Below are 12,084 nucleotides of genomic sequence, written 5' to 3'. Positions count from 1 at the left end.
TATGTATGTATAAGAAGCATTCAATGAAAAGCATTATATATATAATTTAAAAATATAACAAATTTTATATAAAAATGAATAACACATGAAGACCCAACAATTGTAGAAAGTGCTGTATCATAGCTCTCCTATCCTAGTTGAAACACCTATCGTGTGAAAGATTGTGTAGATTCTTCATAAAATATAAGAAAATCAAACTTTAGAAAGTAGTTAACAATTTCATATGATTAAAATATTAAATGATATCAGCATGTTTTAGAATATGACTGGAATTAAGGAATTTCCTATAATGTTTTATCATAGACATATAAGAATTCTGATTTTTGAGCAAAAAATTTTGGACTAGTAGTGACTAGAAACGGACTAGAAACATTCCTTTTGAAGATGATCAAAGTGGTAAATTAGAAGAAAATAAGTTTATTGAAAATATCTTCATATATAATATTTTTAGAAGAATATATACATTAAATATAGATTCATGTGAAATTCAAGATATAAAGTATAATTTTTCTTGTACAATATAAAATGATTCATTAAAATATTTAATAATTTTTAATATTATTGACAATTTAAATATATACTTATGTTACAGGTTGAATGTATCATAATGCAGTCTATAGCAGGTGTTATGGAAGAAAATTTAATAAAATGCTTAGTATTAAGATATACATATAGAAGATTTTCATTTATGATTAGAAAAAGAAAGTCTTAGGCAACATGGTATTAATAGAGCAGGAATGTTAATACCTAATGGCAATTACTGTCTATTTGAAGATTGGATTATGCTTACATTAGATACAATGTTGGCTGAACAGGAAGAGAAGGTATGATTTAATAAAAGAGAGCTGAACATTTGTTTAGAAAATTAAGCATTTAAATATTTATGAACTTTTAGGATATGATTTGAACACCATCTAAAGTAATAGCAAGACTAGGTGTAGAAATTAATAACGAAGATTTAATATATTATGGTGCTGAAAAAAATAATTTAATTCTGGTGTTCAGCCCCACTTTGTCAGATGGCAATCTTCACTTCTATAGGAATCCAGGTTTAATTATAGACATAATCTCAGATTTGAACTTGTAAAATAAAGTTTAGAATTTATATATATAATTTAATTTATTTATTAAATAAATATAGATTTTATAAATATTGCAAACAAGAAATATAACAAATATATAATACAATGATATTAAATATATTGTATGTTACTTATTGTATATTATGTTGATTACTTCACAAATCTTAGGCAATTAAATACAATGACTGTGAAAGCAATAAACAGTGGCATGATTATCATCGGAGGTAGTGTTGTTAAAATATTATCATATATGAAATGCAAATTTCAAGGTAATAAAGAATGTGTAAATAGAAATAAATTTGATAACAAATTGAATTAAAATAATTTATATATCAGAGAAATAATGCTAAATATGGTGTATTTATAAATACATCTTCAAAATTTGGTGGTAGTGATAGTGGTGCTCATTCAGATGAAGCTATTTCATGGAACAAGGGTTTGAATGAATGTAAAACCAGTTAAAGTAACAATATTTAAGATTTGTGCAGATGCATCTCTGATTTTTCCATTGCTCGTTGGAGAAACTTTTGCTCGACATTATTACTCAACAAGAGAAAAGATTGTTTTAGACATTTAAGAAAAACCTAATAAACCATTTTTAAATGAAACTAACCGCATTTCTATCGTCTCTTCAATATACATATGTATATGTATGTTTTTATGTTTTTGTAATACTTTATAACTTAGTAAGTTCTGTATGATGTTAATAATATCAAACAAACATTTTTTTATTGAAAACTTAGATTATAAACGAACCGTTATATGTGTTTTTTTTTAATTCTTATTATTTTGTTAATTTTATAAAAATTCAAGAATTCTTTGACGGCGCGGCGCCTGCGCAATGATAGTGTTCCTACGCGGCAGGTGTCCGTGGCGCAGGGTTGCAGGCGTCGGATAGTGGTTGTTCACGGTGGGGGTAACATCGTTTGTCAGTTGTTTTCCGTAAGTCCGCGCTCGTGGACGGGCGCATGAAACCAACCCCCAACCCCTTTGTCAAGTTCCCCGACTTTATGGTTTCTGCCCCCGTGAGATCAAACGTTCAGAGACTGGCGGGCCCGACAAAAATTTTCACCTTCCGTACGATATCCCTTCTGATTCCAATCTCGTTGATCTCGTTAACATAATACCCTGTTAATTTCCAACGTTCGCATTGATCCGTCATTGTCGGTATGAATGATGATGGACGTGGAAGAAACCAATACCGCGTCCACTGCAAGTTCCTCACCAAGACCCTCCAGCCCTGCGGCAGATTCGACTTTCATCAGGTAAGGATTCAGAGTTTTATGTTTCTTAAGGTTAGGCTGCACACCATTTGAACGATCGCACACCAATACAGAACTATACATATATAACAACTATTTCAGAGTTGTTCAACAGTTGTTACCGAATACAAAAGCTATTTTTACAATTTCTTTAATATGAAATACTGTTTCGTTCGTTGTATAAAGCGTATAATGTATATTACGTTATTTGTTGGTCTATTTGAAATAAACTTCGAGGAAGATATACATATATACATGTACATAGGTTTAAAAATAAGAGTGTTGGTACAACTGAGGATTTGAAATAATAAACGATACAAGTAATGAAAAAATAAAAAGTAATATTTCAGTGGAAACTAGGTATCAATTTCGACTAATATTTCTTGTTTATTCTTTAAATTTCTATTTCTAACGTCTATATCGTTTACCATTTCAATTCCTCAATTATATCGGGAAGCGTTCATCATAATGGCGGCAATATCTATTTGAAAGAATCGGATTAATATTTATACTTTGATGAATTTTATTATTATTCAGAACAGACTGTGTGCATTACTTAGTGTATAAGAAGATAACGCTTTGTGCATCATGAAAGATTTTTGCTTCTGAAGTCGTTACGTTTTTCCTATTATACAGTCGCGTAACGTGACAAAGCGGGCGAAACTTTTTGAATGTGTGCATGATCTTCTAAAGTGCTCCCTTGGGAAAGATGATAGAGTCGTGTTTTGTTATCGTGTTCATGTTTTTGGAACTGAATGCAATTGTACAGGTATCATTTAATAATGCAAACTTTAAGAGCATCACGTCTCGTTCTCAGCATTCAGCCTTGTTTTCTTATCCAGCCGGTTTAAAAATGTAAACGACCAAGACCTGCTGACTGATTTTTTTCTGAATTACCGAATTCGTATTTACGTTCACGATATTCTATATATGAATTTTTACTACTATAAACGAAGAAAACTTCTATGGTTTCCTTGTTTGCAGCATAACTTATTTGACATAGTCTTTATCATTATCCTGCTATATAATAACCTAACCTTCAATTGGTATCATTCTATTAACTTAACCTTCAATTGATATCGTTGGTATCATTCAATTGGTATCAATGTGTTAACTATGTATATCATTACATGATATATGATATACCTACATAGTTAAGTTACTTAATTTTAGAATACCTTATCTTAATTCGAATTTTCCATTTTACGCGATAAAATCCATGTACGACATTTATCGCGTAAGATACAGAATTCGAATTCGAATTGAGGTTATTAAAATTAAGTAACCCTATAACGAAATCTAACGCTAACTGTACTGTTGTGGTCATTTATAACTAACTGACAGTGAGAATTCAATTTGATCGTAGGATAGTTTATAATTGTGATGACTTTATAGCGTGTCATTTTAGCTATCTTCTCGTTGCGTCATGAAATTATTTTTTTATTATAAACTCTAAACTTCGTTGTTGAGAAACGATATTCATTTTACGAACTTAAAATTTAATCAATACTTGCATATTTGACATTTGAATAAAAATTTACATATTTGAATTTATTTATAACCGATATTTCCTTATTTAGAGGATATATATGTACAGTTAGTCTATATGTTATATAGTATATACGTTATATAGTATATTAATTTCATATATTATAAAATTTAATTATTTATAAAATTTATTTATAAAATATGTTTTCCAATATTTCGAATCAACGTAGTTCAATTTAACGAGCTTCTCTTTCGTTGTTTTCTTTCCATCGTGAAATTAATTGCCGTTCATTTATTCATAAAATTAATCGTTGTTATTACGCGTTTGCAAAATAACCAGTTTTGACGAGATGCGAGTTATAGGAGAAAAGCTTCGCGGAAATGAACGTTCCATTTAATTTTAAATACGTTTTTTGCAGCGGCTGGCAAGTCGATTTCCTCGTCTTTTAGTCATTGTTTTTAAAAACGCAAATGCCGGGGAAGGTCTCTGCAAGCGTTAAACCTTGTTCGTGGTTTACAGTGCGTGAATAAAGAAATTTAATTGAATACATTGTGCCCCTCGGAACGAAAGAGAGATCGGGCAAGCGAGTTTCGAAATAAAAATTACGCGTTCCTTATCGTTCCAACGTTTCTGTGGCACAACCGGGGGAAACGGAAGTCGAAACGTTCGTTACAATGTGTTAATACTTCTTCGCGACTGGATCAATGAGCGCATGAACGTTGTTCATTATTTTTTCACGCGCAATATCCACGTTCTGCGTGTTCATTACTTAGTTGTCATTATTCGCCATTTCTCTTTATAATAATAACCGTGTCATATGAACGGACAGGAAAAATGTTTCATTGAAGCTAGTACTCAATTCCTGTTATTTTTTCGTTATTTTTATACACTATCGAGCTTGGTCTGCTCAATATATACCACCCAAAAGTTGATTTCAGTGTTATTATATTATACGTATAACGTAGGATTATTGCTACAAGCATTAGCTTATTAGCAATTATTTAACATTATATATGCATCATTCGAAAATCCAGAATCAATATATTAGTGTTAGTTGTTATTATTTAGTATTATTTAGTTAGTTAGTCATTGGATTACTTAAAAAAAAAAATAGCAAAATTTTCTTTTCACACTTTTCCATACTCCATATATTCCTATACGTAATGTATCGAATATTGAAGAAGAAAATATTCTACGAGCATCATGCAAACAACATATACACGCATGAGCTAATTATAAAAGCATAGACTTCCTCGTGTAGCGATATTCATTTCCGGGATATCTTTTCTGAATTACCAACCTGCTTCTGAAGCTTCCACTTCTTCGCATTCTTTTATTTTTCGCTATACGAAAACCATTTACATATCTTTTTGTGCCATCTACGCTCGCTCATCATACAATCCTTATTTCAAAATGAAAGTTCTCTCCGACCAAGTCGAGTGTGTTTACGGTGTTGCTAACTTCTTTTTTTCCTTACGCGCATACTTTCGGCACAAATAATTACCGTTAACTATGCATCTAAGCGGAGAACTCACGAGAGATTCTTTATTTTTACACTTTCTCGTTTGCCAAGTGCAGTAACTGTTCATTATGCGCTTTTGTTATGATTTACTCGCTGAAATCATTCATACACGATGCTTTGCTTATTCTCGCGCTCCTTAATTCCACACACACACACACACACACACACACAAAAGGAAAAAAAGAAAAAAGAACAAAACTGTATAGCAAGGTTTTACAATGGATCTTCGGTTAGAAATTTATTTAAAAATTTCTGCTAGTTGGAACAAAATTAAATTTGTAATTTATAAATCTACGCGCGGACAAAACATGATAAATTCGTATTTCTTGATTTTAACTTAATCATTTCTTGGGTTTAAAGATATTCTAAAAACAGGTGATATATCCACCTAAACTAAATTTTGTAACCGGCTAAGAACATATCTGATACTTAAAGCGTTGAAAGTTCAGCATAGTACGTCCTTTTCAGAGTTCATTCATTTCAGATTACGCACACGATACAGACGGGAACAATACGATAATTTTTTCGCAGCGAAGCAGTTTGGCAATTCAATATGTTGTTAATCAATCCTACGTTACCAAACTTGTACTTCCTTTGTCTTTTTTTTTTTTTTTTCAAGAGTCAACCACGTGTTCTCTCATTCTCTATAAAATTTGCAACAGATCGTTCGTCATAAGATTAAAATACAATTAACTTGTACCAAATTTCGCGAACTTATCGGCTAACTTTAAAAAATTTACATCTTTGGAACTAACAGGTTTCTTTTCGTTTTCAATGATGTCGTATCAAGACTATCCTGTTCGGTTCTGTAAAGTGATATCAAATTGAAAAATCAACAGAAATGTACTGTTACGTTTGCCTCCTGCGATTCCCATACGATTAATAGCGTGTTGGATCTTAAAATTAACTACCGCGCTCATATCCTACGATCTTCGTACAGAATACAGAAAAGATGTCTTAGATAAATTATTTAAAAAAGCTACTGTAGGGCCTGCGAGAAGTAACTCGCAGTATAATCCTTCGATTGAATTCGGTAGTTTTAGAATATTTCCGCGACGTCGTACAATAATTGATATTGTTTATTTTTTGTCACGGACAAGGATATTGTTACGAACGACTGTTATAAAAGATCGACGTTCTTCCGGTTTTAATTCGAACTGACGCACCGGAATAAGATGATAACAAAATCAACTTCAAACGTGATCGGATGGTATTAAAAATCGATTTAGAATGACATTATGGAATGGAGAGCATTAATTCTGCATAATGGAAAATTAAGTACGAAAAGCATAGCTAACCGCCATTACGTATAATGTTGTTTATTCTACTTGTTTCAAAGTAACTTCCAAACAAATACAACGATGCTGTTTTTCCGCTAAATTAGAAATAAGAGCCCTACTCGTTCGCAATGGTAGTTGCTTTTTTTAGGATGAATTACGCTCTTTGTCGCTTTGATATCCGTATCAGTTACCTATAGAGTCTGATATCTTTGACCAGCAATCAAATCTTTATGAAGATCTCATTACTCTTATTTGCGCGTATATTTAAATTTGGTAACTCGATGATGTTTAAACTTATGAAGATAATATCTGAGCTATTAATTACTTTTTCATTCTTCCTTCTTATGATATTCTCTTGCATACTCGCTTACCACTTGCTAATCGTGAAAATTTAATCGTGTCGTAAATGTTCTATGTTTTATAATTATTATTTCAGTATCGAAAATGGAATCTTGCTTGCAAGTGTAATAAAGCTTTCACGCGGTATCCGTTTTCAATATTTCTACGATGATCGATGTTATGTCCCAATCTTCTTGTTACTTTCCAAGGAGATTCTATTTTTGCCAAAGCTTCTATCGACTTTTCTTTGTCCAAACATTCTACTTCGTCTGTTAAATCCGCTTTAAATACGCTATATAGTTGATAAAACGTCTTAGTACATGCATCGTCTGCTTTCCTTCGCACATTCGTTCCTGTCTTGTTACTCGGTAATTACCTCGTATATTCAACATTCAAAATTATTCGATGAAAGATTCGCAACGTGTATGTTCCAACTTCAAAAGCAACCACGGCAAAGATACCCGATACCTCTACGAATATTTCAATAGTTTATTCTCGAATACTCGATTAATTAATTAAAAATCGCTTAAATAATTTCCAATCCCGATCTTCTATATTTCATATCTTCGATCGCTGGTCGCATTCGCGGTTCGGATCACGCGTGATTGACCACCTTTTAGGTACAGATATTTTCGGCCGACCCACTTCGTTTCACTCGAACTCGGCGAGTAATTATTATCGACGACACTCGGAATAGTGGTGTAGCACCTACACCAATGTAGCGTATGGTTTCTGTCATCATCGTCGCGGCTCAAAGCGGTCGCGGGCTATTGGTCGCCGCTCGATAACACGTACTCTTCGGCTTCCGAAATAGGAGATCTATTCATAGAGGAGAAGCGGCTTCCCCTTTCCAAACGCCTCTCCGGGGGTGTCGATCCATCCTCTTAGATCTATCGGTTATTGATGAACTCGGGATCCTCTTTGAAGGAGCATCAAAGACGTTGGCGGGGAAAATATTTGCGCGAAGAGTTTTCCAACCTGTCGAATCGCGACGAGTCGGTGTCGGTGCCTCGCGGAACATGACAGCTGACCGTATTAGCTTCCGATATAATTTCTTATCGTGTCCGTTTACGTTGTATCGTTGTTGCAATCGCGGGTGGCAAAATCCTATCAAACTTTAATACGATCCAGCCATGTAAGCTTTCTGGGTTAACGAAAAATGAAACGTTTAACCGGTTGACAGAGGTTTTTATTAATCGTTGCATCTTTGGTTGGTGTAGGATCGATGGAGCTCGTGTTTGTGTGAAATTAGAGAATATAGAGATGTAACAGTCACGCTTGAAAATAGATGGGCGTGAAAAGTTTTCATTTCTCACGCTTTATCTTGTTGTAGCGTGCAATTGGCTTTCTAGCGTTATTTAGCGTTACAATCGAAGCGAAAGCTATTTTCGACATGTATCGTATCGTGAAAGAGTAGCAATTAAATGTAACTGTACGCTAATTAGACGAGCATTCGTACGTTATATATGCACGTTATATTTAGATTTACATCAAGCTCCCTGGGGCTGTCCTTATCATTTCTCAATCGTCATCTTGTGTCTATTTTACCAACAGCGAAGGGAGGTCAGAATAATTGCGATATATCCTATATAAACAGATATTAAACAGGGTATCATCGGCTAGGAAGGAGCAACGATAATAACCAACGTTCTCTATATTATTCAAACATGTTCAAACATATACTGAAAAATGTAGGATGTACGTATAATTAGTGGATCGTATCCCGTGCCATTTTTATTTTCCAATTCGCTTTTCGTATTTGCATATTTTTTCTTTTCAACGATTGACTCGATGTCAATCTTTATCATAGTAGTAAGGTTCTTTCATTTGGTTAACGTAATAGAATCTTTCGTATTAGCGAGCTTCCAATAGTTTTCTGTATCGGAGATTCACAGCATAAGTATTTTTTCTACTTAAATATGCAAACGTCACGCATTCGTCCACATTTAAGATATAGCGAACTCACGAAACGTATCAATACCCCTAATATCGTCACGCGATGAATCGCATTTTCATTTTCTACAAGAAAACAATTTTGAAATTCTGACACGCTATCAACCAATCCCAACATTGTCTTCTTACTTGGTTTTAGAACTAAGCACGTATTTTCGTTGATCTCTTGAACATTTTCAAGTTGAACATTTCATCGTTGTAACATTAATTTTACAATGCCGTACGATATTCTATAAATATTACTGGTTTTTTCTTTACAAAACTTCATCTAGATTTACGTTCAATCATTCCTATTTCAATTATCTCGTAATTAGAATACCTTACCTTTAGTTACGAACAGACTTCGTGGTTCTTTAAAAATCGCTTACAATTACGCGATATTTCTCTTACAACGACTATCGTTCCGATCCGTGCAATTGGCCCCTGTGGCCCATCCATCTTCGATTTTTTCCCCTGCTGGTCCATTTTCATTTCGGCTGGCTTAAGGGAAACGCACGTTCGCCGCGCAAATTGAACTAAAAACTAGGTCAATCCTGATTGCTCGGATGGAGTCAGGGCCATAGTCAAAGAACCACCCCTCTGCGCGCAAACACAATCTCGTGTGTACGATAAGGAAGAAGCGAATTCGCGAACAGAACGACCCGGAGAGGAACCTAAACGACCCTGTTCCTAGCACTTTCTTTCTCTGTTTCGCGTCGATCTTGGACTACTTTCGGCCGATTTCATCCCTTCTATCCGTTCTCTACACCCTGTTCGATTGAATACATAATAGATGTTTCCATTTCAGCGTGAAGAGGGAGCCGAGCACGGAAGAGCCCAGCAGCCCTCTCGAGGCAACGAGTCCTGCTTCCATCCTGCGCAACAACAACGGTGAGTCTTTATTATAAATGATCTTGAGGCCTCGCTGGTCCAATTTAAGCCACCGGTTATTTCTCCGTGAGCACGCGAAGCTGGCCTCGCTAAATGAACGCCGACTTGCGGCGAACTTATTGTGACCGGTGAAAAGGGGAAGCTTCGTCTTTTGTTAGCATTTTTTAAAGTGAGTTTCTTTAGAGAGAGAGGAGGAAATTATTTAAAACGCGTTTATCGCGTTATTGCTCGTGGTCTTGATGAAACGGGATGCTTTTTAGCTTAAGGCCAGAAATAAGAAACTTTGGAAGTTTGCCTTATAAGTCAGTGAGCAGGTATACGAGAAAGAAAGATATTTCAGCTTCTCAGAGGACAAATCGATCAATTCCACTTTTTGCTTGAATTTCTTAGTTTCATCGAGCGGCTAATCTTTGGCTCTCAAAAAGCAGACCACTTGTTTCTACGAGTTCGTTTATTGCAGAAGGATGTAACGAGTGATGGTGTATTCTGAGATGAATTCAAAAAACAGTATTCGCAATATCATCGGTTTTCCGTACTTTTCGATGTACGAAGTTGACGAGTGTAGATCGCGGCTGAGGTAATTTTGGCATAATTTCCATTCTTAGAACGAGTTATCTTGATCAAAATTTCTATCGGAACACGCGGCACATTTCTGCTTGGAATTCTTCCGATATTATATCAGCTTTTGGAACTCGCGAGCTAATTAACGACATTCGTATAACGTCTAGTTGCTCCATAAGACGCTTGTAGAACAGGATTCCTCGATCGAAGTTAATTCAGCCGCGTCGAGAACAAAAATCGCATGCTCGGTTTCGTTTTGCCTGGAACGCGAGGAATCGGCACTGGTTTTAGCTTCTGATAAACTTGTCGCCTGCCACGGACCAACGTATACGAGATCGAACGAGGAAGAACGGCGGTAACAGGGAATTAGTCGATCGTTGGCGAGTTAATCGACGAGACGATCGATAAAACGCGATCCTCCGTAGTGGCAGCCCGTCAGCTAATAACGCTCGCCAATTGCAAAGTGCAATTTTGATTTATCGTTCGGCCTACTCGAAACCGGGGCTCGTGATAGGACAACGACGAATTAATAACCGGCCGCGTATTTGAGCGGACCGGGCTAACAAGTGTACTCAAAGCTCGTTCATCCGTGCTTGACACGTACGTGTCTGATACGAGCTGGTCGACCCACGACCCAGTTTTATCGTCGAAGGCAGTTTGGTCCTCGGCCGACAGTTTTAAAGCCGATGTTAATCTAAATCCAATCGCAGCCTCTGTCCTTCCATATACCCGCGATAATCTTTGTCGCGGCGTTAAGAGGGGTGAAATGGGGGTAAAGAATGAGAACCGCTGACCGAACCGGTGTGGGATGAGATTCCAGCTGTAGCCGGCGTTGGATCGATTCAAAAGCGGCAGCAAAGCGCCCCACCCTATTATGTGTTTTCTTCAACCTCCCCATTCCTCTCTCTTACCTCCTCCACCTACCTCTTCTGCCATCCTAGCTACGCTACTTCTCGCGTTAAACCCCCAAACTCTATCCCGCGCTCACCGTTTCAACTCCCTCGTACCGACACGTAGCCTTCCTCCGGAGCTTTCTTCCCACTCCTTGCATTCACCTGCACCTCGCCACCCCTTTCTTTATCCTTCCTTTTATGCCGGAACGGTTTACGCCGAGCCGGAAGATGCCGGCGACCGGAAGTTCCGCTCTCGCCGTTTCGCCCCGCGATAATTGAATCGCCGCATTTTTTTTTCTTCTCTCGCAGGACTGCCCTTTGCCACGCCAGCTTCAGCAAACTATCCTCTCTACAGATTTCCACTTGACAATGAAACATCGTTCGTTCGAGGAATCGTCCTTGGCGAACGGAAATGCAGGCCGAAAATTTACGATCGCGATTATGGGAATTTTAATCCGACGTCCTTATTTGCAGTAAAGGGGATATTGCGTGTATGTATATGTAAATAATGAAGGTATGATAGGAAGGTATGATAGGAAGGTATGATAAATGCAATTTTCTTCGCTTTGATGATACTTGACGGTTAAAGGAGCGTACTTTAATGTAACATGGTTAAAAAGATAGTCAACCTGTTCGATTGAAAGGCGTAAGGCTTTTAGCGGTAGATGACAGGTGCACTTTTGTGCAAAGAAATTTCGTGGAAGAAATGAACGAGTTAAGATTAAGATACCTAATATTTTCGAAACCGGTATCTTCGATGTAAATATTTCTCAAGAGAGCTGCATCGAAATTTAACGAAGAGACAGTTTTGGAGATGCACGAACGATTGACGA

The 12,084-nt window shown here is 36.2% G+C and overlaps 2 protein-coding genes across 3 annotated transcripts in view; both read left to right on the top strand.

Annotated features, from left to right (window-relative positions):
* The first annotated feature begins 583 nt into the window (after nt 1-583).
* Nucleotides 584-1,221, top strand: LOC126877461 (deoxyhypusine synthase-like). Its single transcript, XM_050640199.1, is given in 3 exon segments — nt 584-706; nt 708-824; nt 896-1,221. Coding segments are annotated over 3 exon segments (432 nt in total). The 3' UTR covers nt 1,088-1,221.
* A 1,061-nt stretch (nt 1,222-2,282) lies between these two features.
* LOC126877330 (ecdysone-induced protein 78C) overlaps nt 2,283-12,084 on the top strand; it is a 140,084-nt gene continuing 130,282 nt past the window's right edge. For both annotated transcript variants that reach the window (XM_050640151.1, XM_050640142.1), the window contains exons 1-2: nt 2,283-2,347; nt 9,715-9,797. The gene's annotated coding sequence lies outside the window, so the exon portion shown is untranslated. The remainder of the gene's footprint in view (nt 2,348-9,714; nt 9,798-12,084) is intronic.

The sequence above is a fragment of the Bombus huntii genome, chromosome 2, assembly GCF_024542735.1.
Source record: "Bombus huntii isolate Logan2020A chromosome 2, iyBomHunt1.1, whole genome shotgun sequence".
NCBI lineage: Eukaryota > Metazoa > Arthropoda > Insecta > Hymenoptera > Apidae > Bombus > Bombus huntii.
The sequence above is the reverse complement of the archived record's forward strand: the minus strand, read 5'-3'. Positions and strand labels throughout refer to the sequence as shown.